Genomic DNA, 22,553 nt, shown 5'->3' on the forward strand with positions numbered 1-22,553 from the left:
GCCCGGGTCCGCTCGGACCCGTTCGTTCATCCTACGCCCATCTAAATCGCGCTAGCCGCGTTGTTACTTTACGTTGCAGATTTTGTTGTACATTTTGAAAAATAATATAATATATGTGAAACAGTTAATCATTTTATAACGAGGATAACATTAAATAACAATAAGTTTACGGGACCCGTCAGAATGAGGGGTTTCAGTATTCTTAATTCACAATTATCGAAATTGTAAAGATGCACGAATGAGAAATTATTCAACAAATTTATTTCTTTGGATGTATATTGTAAAAGAAATGGCTAAGAATTTGGATAGATACGTTTTCGTTATTTTTATAAACTAATGTAGAATAGGCGTATTGAGTGCCCCGTAAACCTAGTGTTAATATCGAAGGATGTTACATTTATTTCTTTGGATGTAAGTATATTGTAAAAGAAATGGCTAAGAATTTGGATAGATACGTTTTCGTTATTTTTATAAACTAATGTAGAATAGGCGTATTGAGTGCCCCGTAAACCTAGTGTTAATATCGAAGGATGTTACATTTATTTCTTTGGATGTAAGTATATTGTAAAAGAAATGGCTAAGAATTTGGATAGATACGTTTTCGTTATTTTTACAAACTAATGTAGAACAGGCATATTTAGTGCCCCGTAAACCTAGTGCTAATATCGAAAGTTGTTACACTTAGTTACAATTATTAGTTACAATTATTTTATTTGACTGGACTGCAGATTTTATGCATTCACGAGAAAAATTAGTGGGAGAAATTTAACCCTTTGCGGTCGTATTAAGTTTATGCATAGGTGTCGTGCTGGTCGAAATTAATTTTTATTGAACGAACAGCGATACAAAAGAAAAACAAAATTTATTAATTCTATTTTAAACTTTAGATATATGCAACACAAGAATATGTTTTAATTCTACGTAAAAATTATATTTTATAGTTCTCCATTGTTTAATCTACTTTATATAGATTTTTTATATATATTTATAGGGATAATATAAGATCAGCATGGTTCTTTGTTGTGGTGTCTGAGAGCAGACATAGGACCGCAAAGGGTTAAAACAGTAGAAAAATTAAAAAGAGGACATCGACGCATAATTTTCAAATTTTCTAAATTGTTAAAAAAAGTTGTCCTTTGCAGACGAATAATTGGCGTACACCGTTTTCGCATCGAACACGAGCTATTTCCCGCCGAAAATTCGGCGTGGTTCGGTGACATTGAACGTCCTTCTGGGAACCGGAAGCGTACGGTGAACCGCAGGATGCAGGGCGCAGCGTGCACCGTGCAGCAGTGCACCGGCGAGGCTGCAAGGCGTGCACGCATGAAACGCGCACGCGATCCGTTTCCGATCGGTCTCTGTTTTCTCGGTTTATTGCGCGCGCGGAATCGCCTAACGCGTAGAAAGCGTGCACGCGATCTCGTCGACGTGCGAGAAAATAAACAATCGCATCGGATAAGTTGCATCGGACGCGGCCTCTGCCGAACCAGTCGCGTGAAAGTAAAAGTGTCTGCCTCGTTACGTGCACCCCCACCCCCCTCTCGCGCCTAATGAACCGCGACCATAAACGAGTATTTTACGGACGAGCTTAACAAAAAAAAAAGAAAAACACGAGGATCGATACCGAAGTGCGCGCTAATTAATTCGAATGACTTCCGACCCCTTCGAATTGCCCCACCCTCGGAAATACGGGTCCCCTTGAAAACACAATCGAACGATCACAACGAGAACAGTATCTGGTTGCATCAATTTCATCTATTTTATTCAAAACCGATCGAATTTCGTACGAAAAACCAACTATTTTTACCGCCAACGCAACGACCATGGCCGATTCGACACGCGCTCGACCTGTCATCGATAAACGATTCGAGAGTCGAAGGCGTTTCGATTTTCGATCGTCCCCGTTTGAAACTGTCGAATATTTCCCGTGTTCGACGCCACTCCACTAAAACACCGTGGGGACTCTGTTGCCACGAGAAATCGAGATTGAAAGATACATCTCGGCGTTAACTGCGAACATCCTGGAAAGAGCAACGGAAAAGACTTCGCGATTCTCCTGACAGGCCGTTCAACGTCCATTGTCGTGTACACGTACGCGAGATCAACTCTATCCCGTGCACACTCGTCGGCGGATTGCTCTCTCCGTGATATTCGAGATTGCCGGACGATTGCGCAGGGGAATGAGACGTTCATCGCCAGACGTCGTGGGTTGAGCGATTAAAAGGACTCACCTCTTCGGCGAACTCGAAATCCCCGTCGAACTTCCTCTTGCACTGGACCCCGGCGAGAACAAGGACGAACACCGTGGCCACGAGCACCCACGAAAATCGCATGGCTTATTCGTCTGTCGAGCGGGACAGAGGAACGGGCCGCTTCGCGCACCGTAAACCGACGACGGACGAAACAACGGACCACGGGTACGAAACAACGACGATGACACACGTGCACGACCAACAAGGCCCGATAGAACTCGTGGAAACAAAGGTGAGAGCAGACGCAGAGAGAGATAGATAGATAGATAGATAGATAGATAGATAGAGTGTGAGCGCCGCACGTAAAACTACCACCCGGCCGCGGAGAGCGCGCGTCCTCGACAAGGAAAACGTTCACAGCTCGACGGTCGAACGAGTTGTGAGCGCGAGAGTGCGCGAGCGGAGCCGAGGCGACGCCGACGCCGCACTACCACAGACAACCGGCCCGCTCATTGGTCGGATTCCGGCGAATGACGAGAGGGGACGCCAGGGGCCGCCGGGCGGCCAGGTATATAAACTGGACCGGCCCTCTCTCTCTGGCACACGGCTTTCGCCACGGGTTACGTCTACCTTCGACGACTCTCTCCGACTCCGGTAGCGAGATTCGCGCGAGCGCGTGCTACGTTGCGCCAGTCAATACCTCCACCTGCCTCGGTTCGCCTACCCGGTGTTGCCAGTCGGTTCACCGACGAGGAAAGAGAAACGGAGAGCGACAGAGACACGAAACCGTGTGCGGCCAGCGAACCAACGAGAGAGAGAGAGGAAGACAGCGGGGAATTCGGCAGGAGGGCACGCCGGAGAAGGAATCCAGTCTCGCACCGGATACTCGCACAGAAAGCGGACCGACCTGGCAAGATTTTCTTCTCTTTTCGTTCCTTTTCTTTTCCTTCCATATTCATTTCCCATTGCTCCTTTTCTCTCGACCCTCCCTCCTCCCTCTCTTGACTGACTCGGATTAGAGTCTCTCTGACAAATGATCCCCGAGCCAGTTACGTACTAGGAGGATAGAGAGCGAGACACTGTCTCTCCTTGCTCCTCCACCCCTCGCTCCCCTTGCTGCTATCGTTTCATATTTTTACCGCCAGGTGTCATTTGTATTCAGTAATCGAATTCTACGTAAAAAATGAACTCGCAGCCGATCCTTTAAAGCTGTCATTGTCCTTCCAGTGTGATGTAATTGTTGTACGATTGCGTGCCTCGCAACGGTAACGCTGTATCGTAATCAACCAGTGCTCGAGTATGTTTCCTGTCGAAATTGACCCGGTAAGACAAGTTGCGATCTCTTCTTCTAGATCTCTTTCATCGTTGTCGAGTACTAATCTGATAGACGGTAAACTCTCCTATAACGGGAAGCAGAAATTCCGATTTGTGTGACATTTTATTTAATTTGATCCGATTTCTACTAACTCCAAAATTCTTGTACGTATGACTTTCTTGAAAATTATTAGAACCTCTTTGTCCCCGATATTTGCTTAACCTCTTAGCTACGGCGAGTCAGGTAGACGCCCCAAACGGTAAAAATTTTGAGGCCCTAAAAGTCAAGCTAGAAATAGAAGTTTCAAGAAAACTGTCATAAACTTAGTAACAATAGAGAAAGGGGGCCCTACGCGTTTAGTCCGTTTACCGTTAAACCCGTCACTGCGGTAAGTGGAAATATATGAAAACGTTATTTATTATTCTGCTCATTTTATTTTGACGTAGTCGCGATCGAATGTATAAGGAAAAACATTGAACAGCAATTTCAGTGTTAGTATTGTTTTTGGGGCGATTAGTCTCGCCGTGTCTAAGAGATTAACCGTTTGCACTCGAAGCTATTTTAACTCCAAAACGAAACATTTCTTCCGACCTAGAGTATTTCCCTTCTATATATATTTTTTTCATGTTATACATACGAAAATGGAATGTTTAGTAATTTATGAAATATAAACAAACTTAACCCTTGCCGCTCCAAGTATGCCTCTAAGGCACCACCGATTAAATATTGTAATCAAAATTATATTACTTCTGAGATGAATAAAGATTGTTTTCAATGGCTTTAATATTATTATTTACACGTGATTGTAGCATTTAAAATCAGACACTTAAAAACTTGCAAGTCGAAGTATGATGAGAATTTAGTTGGAGTTGCCGGTATATTCACAATTAAAAGTCGGAGCGTTAAGGGTTAATAATGTAAAAGATATTTTGAATAATGACACAGCAATTTTTAGTGGCAGGTTACAGTCGCCATTCGAGCGCTAAGAGATTAAGAGAGAACGAATATTTCTATTTGTTTTATGTCCACGGTGTCGAATTAGAATCTTTTTGTTCGACGTCTTCATCGCGAGTCGGACTATTACACGGGAAAAGGGGTTAATCCCGAATCGGATCACGATTAATTAGGACCCCCAGGGAATTCGATCGCGACAGCAGTTTCTTGATAGGTAAAAAGAATTCGAGGAATTCCACGGGACGCGCCGTAAGGGGAAACCTCTTTTTCCACCGCAACCGGGCCCGGGATTAGTGGCCACGTGATAAATGACCGTTACCTGAAAATGAATCTCGTTCTTTTGTCTGCTAGTCAGGTAGCTGTGTCAAGTCGAATGTTATAAACAATCGCGGGGACGTGATTCCGACGTTAACGAGCGTCTCGCGGCATGATTTATTTACGACCGATTTCGAAAAAATGCTGGCGAATGCTGAAATTAAACATGGCGACGAAAATCACGGGAAACTTTTGGTCAACTTAACCCGTGCTGAGCCAACCAAAATCTATAAACAAAGTAGAAAAATTTTGTACGGTTTTTTGCACAAATTCTTATTCGATGTAATTGATGCAATGGTGAACAAGGAATGGACGTTGAGAGCAGTTTTGTAATATATTTGGGGAAACATTCAAACATTGTTGAAAGAAATTCAATAGACCGGTTGGTGACACAAGAGTTAGAAAATCGAAAATTAGCGGATATACAGGGTGAGTCACCTAACGTTTGCATCTCAAATATCTTTGCTGTTTTTAAAAATACGTCAAATGTCTTAAAGACACGGTAAATGGTTCACACGATGCCATTAAAATATTTCTTCTTGTCATTTTGTTCTTTTAGAAATTTCAAGGTCACCTTAATTTTTTTAAACCGGACCACCCTCTTTTAAACACCCACGATGATGGTTCCTTTCAATATGAATTCAATGATTATAATTACTCAGGGTCATTCAAGGTCACAGACAGAGGAAACTTATAAAATTTTTTAAATTTACATTTGCTAAAAGTTTGCGTACAGATGAGTGCACTAAAGTCCACCTCGGATGTACTTGACAGAGTTCGACATTTCCTCAGAGCCCATTTATAAAAATGTATCGAAGTATACAACCATCATAATGATCATTTTTGAAATACAGGTATTCTGCTCTCATGTTTCAAATCTTATAGGTTTCCGTGGCCTTGAATGACCTTGGGTAATTATAGTCACTGAATTCCTAATGAAACGAACTATCATCGAGGGTGTTTAACACTAGGTTTACAGAGCACTACAAATAACTATTTTACATTACATTATAAAAATAACATGAATCTATCTATCAAAATTTGTTGCCATTTTCTAAATAATATATACCCAAAGAAATCAATTTGTTAAATAATTCTTCATGGATGCATCTTTATAATCTCAATATTCGTAAATTAAAAATATTAGAATCCGTCTGGGTTGTGTTCTGCTCTCATATTTTAAATCTTATACGTTTCCTTCGTCTATAACCTTGAACGACCTTGACTAATTATACTCCTCACTGAATTCCTAATGAAGGGGACTATCATCGTCGGTGTTTAAAAAGGTTGGCCTGGGTTAAGTATTCTGCTCTCATATTTTAAATCTTATACGTTTCCTCTGCCGGTAACCTTGAATGACCTTGGGTAGTTATAGTCACTGAATTCCCAATGAAAGGGACTATCATCGTGGGTGTTTCAAAAAGGGTGGTCTGGTTTAAGTATTCTGCTCTCATATTTTAAATCTTATACGTTTCCTTCGTCTGTAACCTTGAACGACCTTGGCTAATTATACTTACTGAATTCCTAATGAAAGGGACTATCATCGTGGGTGTTTCAAAAAGGGTGGTCTGGTTCAAGTATTCTGCTCTCATATTTTAAATCTTATACGTTTCCTCTGCCAGTGACCTTGAACGACCTCGGCTAATTATAGCCTCTAAATTAATAATGAAAGGGATTAACATCGTGGGCGTTTAAAAAGGGGGGTGGTTCCGTTTAAAAAAAATGGAGGGTGACATCAAAATCTCTAATGAAATAACATAAAAACAAATATTGCATTCAACTTTGTCCTTGAGACATTTGGCGTACCTTTAACACTAGATTTACGGGACCCGTCAAAATGACGGATTGTAATATTTTTAAATTGCGAATATTGAGATTGTAAAAATGCATCCATGAGCAATTATTTAATAAAATGATTTGTTTAGGTATATATTATTAAAAGAAGGTATATATTTTTATAAAATAATGTAAAATAGTAATTTTTAGTGCTCCGTAAACCTAGTGTTAAAAAAGACGAGGGTGTTTGAGGTCCAAACGTTACTCGACTGACCCTGTGTAATAGAAACGATAACAAACGAATAATTTCCTAAACTTGGATATCGGGTGATAAGCGAGATAAATGCGCGCGAAAGTTTCGTCGAAATCGGAGTACCGACATTTCGGCGACGCTCCTCGTAAGGTGACTTTACAAGCGTTTGTGAATTTGAACGCGAGACCACCGCGAAATGAAATCGTTGCCATTATCATCGGGCTGCTGCTGCCGCGGCTATTTAATGTTATCGTCGTCCTCGTCTACGGGATCAGAGTGGTAACGGCTACGCGGGACCGTGTGCTATAGTTCGAAAGTTAGTAAAGCGAGGACTTTAGCGGCCGGGATAGATATACTTTCCGGCGCGTTCCTTCAACTTTTCGTTCCACCTTTGAAGATACTTCGAGACATAAAAGCAGGCCTGTATTTCGAGTGGAAAGTTTCCGCGGCAATTTGTCTTACTATTTTCTTGCGGCGCTCGCGTCTCTCCTACACCCGTATCTCTTGGCCCACAGCTATTTTCCTCGGTGGAAGTGCCACGGACACTTCCCGGGGGAGTAGAAACCAGGAAGACAGCGTCGCGCAGACATTTCCTCCGCAAAATAGATCGCATCGCGGCAAGGACAAAGGGGACGGCGGGGAAACGCGGGGGCGGCGCGCCAGCCACCTCATATTTGTTAAATATTACCTCGCCGGGCTTTGTAAGGCTGCGTCGCGGAACCGCCGGTTAACCACGGTCTGATAAAGCGGAATCCGCGGCTCCTAATCTTTGTGCAGCCATGCCTCCTTTACTTCGTTAGCGCTTCAGCCACCGGCGGTTATTCAACAGCCCTTGAACAATCGTGGCGCAGAGTTTCTTAATCAGTTTTCCAATAGCGACATATTACATATTACCTCGAACTGAACTTTTCAATGTTCGACAGAGAAATCATCGAAAAACACACACACACGCGCGAAAATTGTTGAAGGCAAAGAGGCTTATTTGTCACCAATATTTAGAAGAACAATTCCAAACAGTAAAGAGAAATTATAATACCTGTCGTAAATGCTATGTCGCAAACGGGTCGACAAGCTAGTTAAAATGTTGTTTCTTCGTTCGAGCAAAATTTTCTGTGACAAAATGTTCGTTTATAGCGACCGCGTAATTTTTTAGCTTCGATTCACTTTCTCCTAGGCGAGTCGGATCCCGGCTCGGTAATTTATTGCGCCAAAGGACCGATTCGTCTCCCCGGTTATGTACGTGTGTCCTGCAGCGCAATGTATGTGGTCTGGCTGCCAGTATGTTCAAGCACACCGCCGAACAGACACGAATGTCTCCTCGGAGACCGCTTCCTGCGGAATGTGGTGGCTAAACACGCACCTTCGACGGGATCACGAACTGTAAACGATCCCCTCGTTGGAATTAAGCTAACCTTTAGCTAGCCGTGCTCGTCGTTCCCCTAATTTACACGTTTCAACGGAACAAGCGTGAATCATTTCGCTCTCACCGTAAATAATCTGAATACTGGATGCTGGGGGTACTACAGCAACAACGATTTAAGGGAACAGTTTATTTCGAGGGGTCTACAGTTGAATGTTCGTTCGTTAAACTAGAATTGTGATTTATTGTATTACATCGCTCTTGCAGTGTACAAATAACAAATTCTAAGAACTAAAAAAATAGTAAGGAGCTCGTTGGTACCGTATCATTCTCGTTGGATGCTTACGGTAGAGTTGTATTACATACTATGGACGAGAGCATATTCGTTCTCCCAGCACCACCCGAGATAGACGGTTGAATAAAAATACACATAAGCTTTGTACATTGTAGACCGATCCGATAGTGCTACGTTCAAATAAATAATAAGCTAAACGTACAACCGCGCGAGCTGTCATGTTTCACCGTGTTTTTCAGTTGAGTGCCGCTTGTTTCTGGTGCATGCGGTGCCGCTTAAATATTAATCGGAGCCTAGCCGTGGGTGTATATCAAAACCTTCGAACGGAGCCACTCCGTGGAAATAGTTAACGGGGTGTACTCGGGGTTTCGCGTGCCAGCAAAACAAGCGAGTATGCGCGCGGACAGCTAAGGTAAGTGTGTCGATGCGAGAAGTACCTTCTCCTTCTATTCTCACTTAAGATGCACGTAATGCCATTTATCAACTGAAATCAGATATCACAGTGTTTTTCACAAACGTTTAATGCAGGAAACGAGTACAAAGTCTAGCGGTAACGATCGGAGGAACTTAATAAAAATCTCAGGTCATTATCAGTTAAGATACGTGTGGTTGGAAGAGAAGCTTATAATTTGTTTGTTACTCGCGGAATGAAGTAACTTTTATCAACTGCAACGAAATAGAACCATGAATGAAGAACCTGTATTGCGATAACTGTGGTCTGAACTTACCGATAGGCTCCGCGGTACGAGGGTCTTGCGGTTCCGGAGCTTTCTCCAATACTTCCTCGGCGGCCTCTGCGGTGATCTTGAACGGGCTGTCCGCGACTGTTAGGTTCGTGCTGAAAGCAAATCGGTTCTGCGTTAAACGCATTCTCATTTGTTTCGAATGACGCGGATTCACCAACCATGCGATTCCTCCTGTAGGCGTTTCCCGTTTGATGAGATTCTGCCAATGCTCATGCACCGTCTGCACTACGTTCCACGCGAAGTCTTTCGACTTTGCCTCGCCGTTAAAGGCGAACTGGTTCTCCGGCTTGCCGTCCGGAATTTTGTAGATTTTGAACCACTCGACGGTTGCCTTCATCAAGCCAGGGTAATGTTTTTCAATGTCCGACACATCTGCGAGAATATAACTTGTGTACGTCTACTATCGTCAACGTAAGAATAGATTAATTATATGAGTCATCCGACTGGGTCATCGTCGTAGTTAGCGTGTGCCCTTATCAAAACGCGGAAGTCGATTGTGTAATACCGTAATTTTCGCGTATGACCGCTACATGTTTAATAATCGACCTATTCTTTTTCGGTTCAACGGTTCGCGTTCTCGCAGCCGATTACGTAACGCGCGTGCGCACGCGGTTTTATGGTCGTATTTCTTCAAATAGATCTCGTACCGTTCATTTGGTCGGCCAATGGATCGTTCACGTCGATGACTATGATCTTCCAATCAGCTTCACCTGAAACCGCCAACAATTAATGTTACGAAAAATGGATTAATTATATGGAAAAGCATTTACTTTTGATACACACCTTCGTCGATAAGGGCAACAGCGCCGAGAACCTTCACTTTCAAAACTTCACCCCTTTGGGCAACCTGTTAAAAAATGATAAATAACATATAAATTCAGACAAAAGAAGAAATGATGTAGGCAAACGTATTCTTACCCTGTAGCCTATTTCCAGGACGTCTATGGGATCATTGTCTCCTTTGTGACCGGTAGCTTCATCCAACTCTTCTGGATTTTCCCATGTCTGTAAACCAAATTCAAATTAACAGTGAAATCATTTCTATTCCTGTACTAGTGACAACAGTACATTTAGTTCGTAATTGGTTCGTACGCGTGTGCGTGGAAAATTCAATAGAGAATGCCCTTGAATTTAGATTAGAGCTTCACAGTAGATATGATAAGGAAGTGTCCCTACAACTAAAGCCTGGACCGGCATATCTATATTTATTTGCTCATTCTCCATGAATTCCAACAATGAGACCGATTATACTTCCTGAACCATTGAGTCATACGATAAAATCGATTGATATTGCACGTAGGATAAAAAAAATATTGGATACAATATACAGCCTATCGGGGATCTATTGTACGAGTGATTGTTATCTTGCGAAACAGCTTTTTCTATACCTGTGGCAAGGCACCGTAATTCCATATGTAACCATGATGTGGGAAGCAATTGGCAACGTATCTTAGCTTGCCTTTCTTGATATCTTGCTTAATTGGATTCAAGGTTTCCTTTAGGTTGATCTCCATCTTTGCATTTGTCCATCTTGGTATCTCAACGATCATATTAACTATTTTATTGGCTTCGTCGGCGTAAAGCGGAATGTCGTGCATGGGCGAAATCGGTACCCCATCGTTCTCTGTAATACACGGAAAAATCTATTCTCCATCTACAAAATCTACTAGGGTAAGGGACCTGATTACTGTGCCTATATTAAATATTCTCAGTTTTAAAGCATAATGAACATTAAAACAGAGATATACAACATTAATATCTGTTTTTTCAATATCCATCAATTTTTAAATTCATATTAATTGGCACCCCCACAGTAATTGGGTCCCTCATTCTATTATGCGCGATTGTTCGAAACAAAAAATATTAATTTTCGTGGGACAGCTAAAAAGCATTAATAAGGGACACCTGTATATGCGAATCGAAAGCGAACATATGCGGCAAATAGAAAACAGGCGAAGCTATATTTTTTCCCCGCGCGCGCTCGAGCCGTTCGAACGCTTTCACCTAGATCGGAGATCTACAATATTGAACGCAACCAACGATTAAATTCTCAATTTAAACATAATTTTCGCAGAATCGCAATTAACTAAAGCAGCCGTCTGACAAATATTTATTGGAATCCTAGAACCGACAATTAACGGAGTAACAATTTCGGTCAGCGATCGATTGCTCGCATACGTACTCAAGAGTTAACGACTTGAATTTCATCGATCGATTGTAACCCTTTGCACACGGAGTCATCGATTTTATACTCACAATGTCCCCTCCGAGGGGACATCCGAGTGCAAAGGTTCAAACCGGTATTTCCCACGGTGAATTCTTTCCTTTCAGTCGACAGCGTGAATTGAAACCGTTCGAACTATAGAAACTCGGATCGATAAATTCTCGGCTCGACTTTCGCTGGAAGTCAAATGTCACGGTGACACTACGCGGTGATCAATTCCACGTGGAAGCGAAACGCGCGAATAATTGATCGAATTTACGCAGAGAAATCTGTAACGTTTTCTGTTGCAGCCGGAGAATAAAAAAAAACGGGAAAAAACGTTATGCAAAATGGAGAGAGAGAGAGAGAGAGAGAAGGAACTGAGCTAATTGTTATGCGAAAAAAACCGAAAGGAACGTGAGATCATTGCAAAAATAGGATGGCGAATAGAGAGAGTTATTAGGAAGAATATGATACGTTTAATTGTACGGATGAATGCGTGAAGCGAGGCACGCGGTGTTAGCGGAAAGCGATCATCGCAGAAATCTGTTCGCACGAGGTCGTCGGTGTTAAAGGTTAGGTTATGTCATCGTCTACTCACTGAAATAAATCCTGTAATCGGTGGTATTCAACGCGCCCCGTTCGACCGTCGTGAACGACATGCTGCTGCGGAATTTCTTGAACACTGAACAAGATACCGATCCAACGGAACTACCGGTCGCTGCTAATCTGAGCGGCACAGTCAACTTATTTAAACCTTGGCAACGTAACACGCGCAACGTTATCAGCGACATCCTGACATCTGACGTCGGACGTGCGTACTAACGCTCCCGGTTAGCGCGCGAACAAATAAATGGCTCGTGTATAGCCTTATCAGGAAAGATAACGTTCAAACGCGAGAATTGTTATGACACAACTGCACCCTGATTTGTTAGTCAATGCGACTGGAGTAGGACAATTGTCGATTATTACATGGAATTTCATTGGGTAGGTTATGCTTGGGACTCTGCAGAATCAGTCGGGAAGGAACGCGCGGTTGATTTAAATATTTTAATGGTGGTAATTAGACTGCGAATTTTAATGCATTAGAATAATGTTAAGAGAATTTAAGAATGTATTATTTTCAATCCATTGAAATGATTAAAAGAGATAGCAGTTGTCCATCTGGCTTCTGTTTGCTGCGATCATTGAAAGAAATTCATATTTTGCATAAAAATCCGCAGTCTAATAATAATAAAATGACAAAGTACTTTACTCAAAGGTTTATTCCACGACGAAGAGAATTTTTATGGTTGTGAATCAAGAGTCTAGTCCTCAAACGAACACTTTTCCTCAACAATTAAAAAATGATGTATAATGTTACAGATAATGCGTCAGCGACAAAGAGGATGCACAAGCATACGAAACAGTTTCAAAGCTGCGTACATTTGAATTCTTTTTGCATAACACTTGTGAGCAGTTCACTAATCGAAACAGATCTGGTTTGTTTGTCTGAAACAGGTCAGAATTTGATTGGTTGTTAATCATTTCAGAGCCCAGACGATGAAATCGAGGAACTCGGTGACCCTAGCATAAACGCCAGGATATCCCGGCCGGGCGCAACCGTGGCCATACGAAACAACTCCGATCTGGTAGTAGGTGAATTGATCCTGGGGCGTGGATATCATCAGAGGTCCTCCGCTGTCGCCCTGGTACACATTCATTTTTTAATAATAATTGCAATCGTGGAAACGAGTCGTCCGAATTAATGAATATTATCTCACGTTACAGGCGTCCTTGCCACCCTGAGCGAAACCAGCGCAGAGAACGCGGTTGTCGATCACGGCTGCCCTGAACTTGGACAATGCCTGTTGGCATTCTGCGTTGCTCACCACAGGTAGCTGCGTTTCCAGCAGTCGGTCCGAGCGTGCGAATGAAATATCCTCTGCAGAAACACAGAAAATACATTAATTCAACAGAGTTCATTTCGAATTAGGCCACGGGTCCTTATGGGTTCGAAAATAAAAATTTTACTGTCACAACAGAAGACTTCTTGGTGAACCTACAGAACAGCTACTCAACCTCCAATTTCAATGATTCTTGGATATGTCACATATCGACAAGTATGAACAGAAACTAAGCGAGACCACAACTGTCATGCACAGGAAAAAGTTGTTGGAAATCTGGAGATTTATAACGTATTCAAAAATCATTCGATATGTTTCACTAAAAGAAAGTGATTGCGCATATATAAATTTGATAGAAAAATTTGCAGAAAGATCCGCAATTATTGTCATTTTGTTTCGTTTACCAGAAGCATTGTCTGAAATAGCGCCCCATCCAGCGACGTGTACGAACTCCCCGGTGAAATTCTTGTTCCGCATGTTCTCGTCAACCGGAAGGCAAATTGGCCAATGTGCTGAGAAATTGGTGAGAACACGTTAACCAAGAAAAAAGATTAACCAACACTTATTGATACAACAGCGAGAACGACTAACAGGAGAATGGCACATCTTGCGCTAGCCTGAGGACAGCTATGTCATTGACGTAATGATCTTTCGTGAATCCAGGGTGGACGATCTTTTGCTCGATATCGACGTCGATCGGAAAAGCTCTGTCATCGTCTCGTGCCAAATCCGAGTCTCCTATGCGAACCATGTACAGGCTCTCCACGACTGCACAGTGAGCTGCGGTCAGAACATGTCTAGCCGATATCAAGGTTCCTCCACAGCCCCACAAGGGCTCTGAGGAGTTGTTCTTGTTGCGGAATCCTAGGGCTGCGATCCAAGGCCAGGCACCTGGACACAAGCAATCTTTTACTAACTGTTTGAAAAAAAAGTCTAGGAAGGAAGATCAGTTGCAGAAATGTTGTAACTAGTCCTACAAGGAAAGTTAGCGTTGCTACGCATAAAGTCCTCGGCCAAAAAATTAGGGCCATTTATAATTTTCCAAATGTTTCGCGGTGGAATTGAAAGACCAAAACGTAATTTAATAAACCAGAGACGTTTTCAATGGGATTCATGATGGGGGAGCTGCCTGGCCATAGGGCTACAGGAACGTCAGTCACATATGACTGACAGTTACTTTTGACTGAGTTTAGAAATTCATTTTTATTATGAGATATCTAGATAAAACGAATTTTATTGGAGTCTTTCGAATTCAAAAGGGTTAAGACAGCATCCATGATAATACATTTTAAATTTCTAGTTTTGGTTTTATTAATTAAATTACTCCGATTGTGTAAGAATCTCTGTGGTTGATAATTGGCACTTAAAGTTGCTAATGCATGGAAATTAAAATTGCACGCAGGGGACGCCTTAATAGTTAGTAAAATAGAATAATCAAATAATTCCGTTCAGGCCTCTCAAGTTTACTAGAAACGGCAAAGACATCAAAAATTGCGAGTGGCACTCATTTTTTGGCCAGGGACCATGTCTTTCATTAGATATGTATAAAGATGATACAGTTACAGCTGGTTTGAAACATTCCTAGACTGGTTTTTAGAAGTAGAGGACTTACCGAACCGCGAAGGGGTTCCTCCGATAATTGTGCTGTAGCTGCGCAACACGTGGCCACAGTCTGGCAGTAGCAATGGACCGTACGGGGTTGTAGTTAATTCATTGTTACCTCCAGGGTTCGTTTCGCCCATGGGACAGCACAGGATCGGAATGTTATTCTCTAAAGCGCAAAGCGATCGTCTCACATAATCGCTGGCTTGGAGGCCTTGCTGATTCAGCAGCTCGTACAGTACCGGGCAATTGTTTATGCTGTTGCACCGTCCTGGTTTGTTGTTCGGGGTGATACACTGTTGTCCCACGATCGAACCTGCCGGAAGAATTCACAGATTTTCAATTCCTTACCTCATGACTGACTTTCTCGACCAAGATTTTCAAGTCGTAGAAAACTTGGAGGAATCTGTGTATGTATTATACAAACGGAACGAGTCACTTTCTTAACGACCAGTTACTCGACGTCTTTTTGTACACAATTCATCCATGTTTATTCAATGTTCCAAGACAAGGAAAATTCACAGTCGAATATTCACCAGATTCCACTCATTCCTGGAATCGACTCGTCGTTCTAAAAGAAAAACATATCGTGGAAATATATTTATTGATTACGTATCCGTACGAGCGGAAGGTGCGGATCAGGCTAATTCGTGAATTCAGATTGCTGTTCGACGCCTGTCAATTGGTCGTCGACGAATGTGCTATTGCGCGATTCTGTAGAAATATGAAAACGTTGTCCAAATGTCAGCTGTTGCAAAACTTTGCTCGAATAAACTACGATTGCATGGAGAGCCTAATTGTGAGACTGTACACAGCAAGAAAAGGAATCTTATCGATCACGAATAACGTACAGACATCTTCAATAATTATTTCGCAATTACAGGTGAATTGTATAAGATCCAGAGCAGTGATACGACTACAATGCGTATTCTACTATGTGTCATTTGTTTCGTTGTTTCCGCCATGTAGACTGTTTCAGAAAAATCGTTCGCTATTGTCGCGTGCATACGTAGGTTGTTTAATCTTCCTAAAAATGTTCAGTACTTGAATCAAATTCCTCTGACACAAATTACTACAATCCCAAGTATTATCGCGACGCATGGCCTCCATACAACTGTACACAGAGCTGCGGTCATAAAGGATCGTTCTTGCTGCGGAACCCTAGTTGGGCTGCGATCCAAGGCCAGGCACCTGGCCTAGGGCTGCGATCCAACTAGGGCTGCGATCCAAGGCCAGGCACCTGGACACAAGCAATCTTTTACTAACTGTTTGAAAAAAAAGTCTAGGAAAGAAGATCAGTTTGAGAAATGTAACTAGTCCTACAAGGAAAATTAGCGTTGCTACATATAAAGTCCCCGGCCAAAAAATTAGGGCCATTTATAATTTTCCAAATGTTTCGCGGTGGAATTGAGCGGCCAAAATGTAATTTAATAAACCTGAGACGTTTTCAATGGGACTCGTGTCGAGAGAGTTGCCTGGCCATAGGACTACACGAACGTCAGTCACATATGACTAACAGCGAATTCAAAAGGGTTAAAACAGCATCCACTATAATACATTCTAAATTTCTAGTTTTAGTTTTATTAATTAAATTACTCTGATTTTGTAAAAATCTCTGGGATTGACATTTAGCACTTAACGTGTTAACGCATGTAAATTAAAACTGCACGTATGGGACGCCTTAATAGATAGTAAAATAGAATAATCAAATAATTCAGTTTTGGCCTCTCCAGTTTACCGGAAACACGAAAGACATCAAAAATTGTGAGTGGCAGTAATTTTTTGGCTAGGAACCATGTCCTTCACTAAATATACAGGGTGAGTCACCAAACGTTAGCACCTCAAATATCTTTGTTGTTTCTAAAGATACGTAAAATATGGTAAGGACAAAGTTGAATGGTACAATGGGGCTGACACGATGCAAAAAAAAATTTTGTTTTTATGTCATTTTTTTGGAGATATCAAGGTCACCTTGACTTTTTTAAATGGAACCACCCTTTTTAAACACCTACAATGATAGTCCCTTTCATTAGGAATTCAGTGACTATAATTAGTCCAAGGTCATTCAAGGTCAAGGACAGAAAGGTGATGCAGCTACAGCTGGTTTGAAACATTTCTAGACTGGTTTTTGGAAGTAGAGGACTCACCATGCGTCGGAGCGATTGGTTGGATCACTGTGGTGTGGGTTTCGTTGCTGAAGCCGTCGTGTGGTGGTAACAACGGGCCGTACGGGGTTGTCGTTAATTCATTGTTACTTCCAGGGTTCGTTTCGCCCATGGGACAGCACAGGATCGGAATGTTATTCTCTAAAGCGCAAAGCGATCGTCTCACATAATCGCTGGCTTGGAGGCCTTGCTGATTCAGCAGCTCGTACAGTACCGGGCAATTGTTTATGCTGTTGCACCGTCCTGGTTTGTTGTTCGGGGTGATACACTGTTGTCCCACGATCGAACCTGCCGGAAGAATTCACAGATTTTCAATTCCTTACCTCATGACTGACTTTCTCGATCAAGATTTTCAAGTCGCATAAAACTTGGAGGAATCTGTGCATGTACAGGGTGTCAAAAAATTATATGTCACGGCCACTATAGCGTGATTCTACACCTACGATGGATTTTTGGTGGAAATTGACATAAAAAACACACCGCAAAATTGACCTTGACCTTGAAAATCAAGGTCAGAAAACAACCATTTTTTTGTTTAATCGTGTTCTACTGGTCATAACGATCAACTTTGTGAAAGAAATAGTAGTATCATGATTATGATAATTTCGTACCCAACGAGATAGCTTACTGATGGTACCCGCTGTATGATAGTACGCTATTTACTTATATATTGGCGCTGGATGTAAAAAATTTACAAATAAAGAAGCTGCAAAAATTATAAGAAATGCAACATCATTTTTTAAGAGAACGGTTGAGATGCGACCTATGGTTTCTTTTACAAAGTTGATCCTTATGACCAGTAGAACATGATTAAACAAAAAAAATTTTGTTTTTTTGACCTTGACTTTCAAGGTCAAGGTCAATTTTGCGGGGAGTTTTTTATGTCAATTTCCACCAAATCGTAGGTGTAGAATCACGCTATGGTGGCCGTGACATTTAATTTTTTGACACCCTGTACAGTGGGCGAAATTTGTATAAGGACACTAATATTTACGTAGTACTACTGCCTCGTTCAGACTGTAAACAGCGTGTGTAGCTAAAAGAAAGTAAGTATTAGAAAAATATAATACTCCATTTTACAAATAATTCAATACAATCTATCTATTAGAATGCCACGTGGAAAAATTCTAAGCACAGAAGAAAAAATGAAAATACAAGCATATCGTGATTCATAACTTTCTTAAATTAGGTAAAGATTATGGCAAAAACCACGGAGGTGGGAATAATAAACTCACGAGGCCTAATCGTCCATGCATTTTTAGAGAAATTAAGACTGAAAATAAAAGTGCTGGTCAAGTAACAAAAGTTTTGGAGTTGCCAGTAACTGTACCAAGTGTACAGCAAATATTACAAAAAGATAAGCGACTGAAGTGGACAAAAAAAGCAGTAAACCACCTCTTACAGAATCTCACAAAATTACTAGATTAGATTTCGCTCAAAGTCCTATGACTTGGGATGAGTAGTGGAAAAATGTTATTTCTTCCGACGAGAAAAAATTCAATTTGGCAGGCCTGATGGATTTAAATACTATTGGCACGATTTACGTACTGAAAAATCAATGGCGATGAGTAGAAATTTCTGCGGTGAGAGTTTGATGTTTTGGGCTGCGTTTAGTCATTCTGGAAAGACACCGTTATGCAAAATTTCTACTAGATGGGATGCAGATAAATACATAGATCTATTGGAGGACAACTTAATACCCTTTGTTGAAGAAAACCATAATGAAAACGTCATCTTCCAACAAGATAATGCTGCCGTACATAGTGCGAGAAAAACAAAAGAATGGTCCCATCAAAAAGATTTGCCGCTTACGACGTGGCCGGCACGTTCACCGGACTTAAACCCCATAGAAAATTTATGGGGAATCTTACCCAGAGTTGTATATGAAAATAATAAGCAGTATAGCAACATTAAAGAACTTGAAAAAGCTGTAAGACAAGAATGGCAAAAAATTGATGTTATTACATTACAAAAATTAGTTTTCAGTATGAAAAATAGAGTGTTTGAAGTCAGAAGGCGTAATGGGAGAAATGCTAAATATTAATATTACAATTGTTGTGTTCCTTATTATTCTTTAGTTGGTTGTTCCTATACGAATTTCGCTATTCCCTTATATACTTAATTCATATATTTTGCTTATAAAAAAATAATATTCTTGTTGTTTCATTATTCCCTCATATTTTCAACCTAGTTTTAGATATATGAGCAAAGCACTTACTTCCTTTTATTATAAAATTGCAGTGTCCCTATACAAATTTCGTCCACTGTATTATACAAACGGAATGAGTCACTTTCTTAACGACCAGTTACTCGGCGTCTTTTTGTACACAACTCATCCATGTTTATTTAATGTTTCAAGTCATGGAAAATTCACAGTCGAAATATTGACCGGATTCCAGTCATTCCTGGAATCGACTCGTCGTTCTAAAAAAATACATATCGTGGAAATATATTTATGGATTACGTAACCGTACGAGCGGAAAATCCGGGTCAGCCTAATTCGTGAACTCAGATTAGTGTTCGACGCCTGTCAATTGGTCGTCGACGAACGTGCTATTGCGCGATTCTGTAGAAATATGAAAATGTTGTCCAAATGCGTATTCTACTATGTATCATTTGTTCCGTTGTTTCCGCGGTGCAGACTGTCTCAGAAAAATCGTTCGCTATTGCAGCGCGCATACGTAGCTTGTTTAATCTTCCTAAAAATGTTCAGTACTTGAACCAAATTCCTCTGACACGCATTACTACAATCCCAAATATTATCGCGGTGCATGCAAACACGCAACTATGTATTGACTCCGATCGACCTCTGACATTGTTTAGATCGCTCGGTTTTCCTGTTCGAATGTTCGGAATTTGATAATATTCGGTCCGTTCTGCGTTAATGTTGTACAACATAAAGTTACATCCAGGTAGCTCGACTCATTTGCATCATAAGGAAATATGAAAAGAAGGCCTTTATCATCAAACTTTCTTTTTTATTACTTTTAAGTACAAAAATGACTACAAGTAAAAGAACTTCATATTTCAGCAGTATAAGAAAAAATAAATTGGGCGTATATATACGCTAATGATGCAAATGGGTTAATATCCAGGTAAAAATTCTCCTAAATCTCAGCGCCTAGCAAGCAAGTCAATAGCGCTCCCTAAAATTAAGGGGTGAACCTTGTGTAAAATGAAATTTTTGATCATTTTTCTTTTTTCTTTATGTTTAAATCGATATTATATTTCCTCGAGAATACGATAAAAGAAGTTAGAAAGTGATCAGAGATGTTCTTGTCGGAAAGGCTCGTGCTTCTCGATAAGAAGAAAACACGGCTGAAGTACAACTGTTTGAGGAAGAGGAAAATCTGTTGTATGGCCCTGGCATCGCAGATTAGCAAAAAACCGCGAAAAGTTAAAATGAACTAAGACTATTCGACGATACACAAACACGTAACGTGTTTTTCACTTTACTCGAACATTGAACGCATTTATCTCGAAACACAATAAGCAATAAGTCGGCGAAACCGAAACCCAGATCATTCTGTGACAATTTGATGGGCCACAGGGCTGCTGGTCTGCTTTTCCCGGTTGCACGACGAAGGTTGCATGACGGTTTTAGTTGGCATTCGAAGGGCGCGCGAATGAAGTCGTAAATAGGTAATTTAAGACACAAACCTTGAGCGGACACCAGGAGAACGAGTGGTTGCAGTACACCAATCAACACCACGCACGTGGACAACATTTTGGTCTGCACTGTTCCAAGACAAAGAAGAAAAAGCATATCAATTTGGGACAACGTAGTAGTAGTAGTATTCGCTTCGCGGTAAAAAAAAACAGCAAAGATTGATTTCAAAGAAATGTAATAACTCAATATTTAGAAGATGCTCATTCGAAAGACACCGACACGGAGCTGCAGAGTTCGCCGGTGTTTTTCGACGATTCAAAACAGAAAAATTGCTTGTCCCGCGAACTTACGATGGTCCACTGAATGTCGGAAGTCCGCTGGATCGATCGGTAGATCCACCGATCTCCACGCGGAAAAACTGTCAGAGTACTATCGCGACTAACCGTCACGAACTTTGTTCCGAAGCCTTCGACAGCTGACTGATAGTTGCGCACCAGTACACATTTTAACCCCTTGGCTACTGTAGGCGCCTATAGGCGATCGACACAGTTTCGCTTTATTATTTACGTTAATATTAAATTCATAATACTTATACTAATTCGGTTCAAAGAAATAAATAATATCCTTTTAATGTAGAGAAATTCAGTTTTTTTATTATTGAAGTATGTATTCTGCAGAAATTTGCAGAAATTTGAAATTTATAGAAATAATCTGCAGAAATTTGCCACAAATTTTCTCTCGAATTTGCCACACTGTACTTTGCGTAGCCTGACTTCGACCAGCTGCCGATAACACAGCTCGATCGTTCCTTTATTCTTCGATCCATGTAGATCATTAATAGGCATATTGTAAGGGTCCAATTACTGTGAAGGTACCAATTGCTAAGCCTATATTAATTATACTTATTGTTAGAGCATAATGAATATTAAAAATGAGATATAGAGTGTGTTCGACTACAGGAGGGAGAATATTTAGGTGGTGATTCCCCATGACAATATGAAACGAAAATGAAGAATAAAAAAATGTCGATCTCGGCTTCATTTTCCAGCTATTAACCATTAAAAATCCGCCTAAAATGCGGCAACCCTACCAACAAGACGTGCACGTTGCTTACATCATAGAGGCGCCCGACTGTCACGTAAACAGATATGTGCATTTTTGTGAATCCTTGCACATGCGGTGACTTCATTCAATATTTATGGACGGAATGGATATATAGAAACCATTTTATAGTGATCACGACTATACGACTTATGCGAGTCTGAATGTAAAGTGAAAAGACATTGATCCCTTCTACTCGGCAATTGCATAGGGCGGATATTAAAAATATACTTGCGGATTTTGTCGAGTAGGCAGGCTCAATATCGGCCAACGATTAATTTGTGAATTCTTAAAACATTTTCACCTCGCTAGAGTCCGTCATGAGAACCAAGGTACGCATGTGTTCGTCACTTGATACGTGACTGTAGCGCGCCTCTAAGACGTACGCAACGTACGACTCTGTTGGTAGGGTTGCCGTACTTTAGGCGGATTTTTAATTCTTAATAACTAAACGACAAAGCTGAAATCGCAAATTTTTTATTCTTCAGTTTTGTCTTATATTTTAATGTAGAACTACCCCTTACAATTTCTCCCACCTGTAGTCGAACACCTTGTATAAATGATCCTAATAACCGAGCGAGAATTCAGAGACGGACGAAGGAAAAATTAGTACTACAAAAGTCTTTACTTTGAATGCAGAACAACGCTACATGAGTACACAAATACAAAATAATAATACTGGTATATTGTTTAAATTTTTATCAGGTGCAAAATTTTTTGCAAAATTTCTTATTATACGCAACATTCGAAAAATTGTATTTCGGCCAGCTTTTCCAGATA

At 41.0% G+C, this 22,553-nt stretch overlaps 3 protein-coding genes across 6 annotated transcripts in view; all 3 read right to left on the reverse strand.

Annotated features, from left to right (window-relative positions):
- Cow (Proteoglycan Cow) overlaps positions 1–2,635 on the reverse strand; it is a 286,815-nt gene extending 284,180 nt beyond the window's left edge. The window contains exon 1 of the mRNA XM_076799378.1: positions 2,232–2,635. Coding sequence (XP_076655493.1) covers positions 2,232–2,333 — 102 coding nt within the window. The 5' untranslated portion in view covers positions 2,334–2,635. The remainder of the gene's footprint in view (positions 1–2,231) is intronic.
- A 5,754-nt stretch (positions 2,636–8,389) lies between these two features.
- Positions 8,390–12,338, reverse strand: Nurf-38 (Inorganic pyrophosphatase Nurf-38). Of its 2 annotated transcripts, none has more exons than XM_076799201.1 (8): positions 12,011–12,288; positions 10,595–10,830; positions 10,125–10,211; positions 9,990–10,053; positions 9,854–9,916; positions 9,365–9,578; positions 9,189–9,298; positions 8,390–8,944 (listed from the first exon to the last, which is right to left on the reverse strand). In XM_076799201.1, the coding sequence occupies exons 1-8, from the start codon at positions 12,201–12,203 to the stop codon at positions 8,913–8,915; spliced, it is 999 nt and encodes a 332-aa protein (XP_076655316.1). In that variant the 5' UTR covers positions 12,204–12,288; the 3' UTR covers positions 8,390–8,912. The 2 variants fall into 2 exon arrangements, with proteins under 2 accessions (XP_076655316.1, XP_076655315.1); XM_076799200.1 differs by lacking the exon at positions 8,390–8,944 and adding an exon at positions 8,990–9,126 and having other exon boundaries at positions 12,011–12,338.
- Positions 12,339–12,656: 318 nt separating this feature from the next.
- LOC143360404 (venom protease-like) lies at positions 12,657–21,165 on the reverse strand. 3 transcript variants are annotated; one of them, XM_076799194.1, is made up of 8 exons: positions 21,023–21,165; positions 20,723–20,800; positions 17,045–17,350; positions 14,908–15,213; positions 13,887–14,186; positions 13,700–13,807; positions 13,173–13,333; positions 12,657–13,097 (listed from the first exon to the last, which is right to left on the reverse strand). In XM_076799194.1, the coding sequence occupies exons 2-8, from the start codon at positions 20,787–20,789 to the stop codon at positions 12,933–12,935; spliced, it is 1,413 nt and encodes a 470-aa protein (XP_076655309.1). In that variant the 5' UTR covers positions 20,790–20,800; positions 21,023–21,165; the 3' UTR covers positions 12,657–12,932. The 3 variants fall into 3 exon arrangements, with proteins under 3 accessions (XP_076655309.1, XP_076655310.1, XP_076655312.1); XM_076799195.1 differs by lacking the exon at positions 21,023–21,165 and adding an exon at positions 20,952–21,012; XM_076799197.1 differs by lacking the exons at positions 20,723–20,800; positions 21,023–21,165 and adding an exon at positions 18,611–18,645.
- Positions 21,166–22,553: the final 1,388 nt, after the last annotated feature.

The sequence above is a fragment of the Halictus rubicundus genome, chromosome 13 (genome assembly GCF_050948215.1).
Source record: "Halictus rubicundus isolate RS-2024b chromosome 13, iyHalRubi1_principal, whole genome shotgun sequence".
Classification (NCBI taxonomy): Eukaryota; Metazoa; Arthropoda; class Insecta; order Hymenoptera; family Halictidae; genus Halictus; species Halictus rubicundus.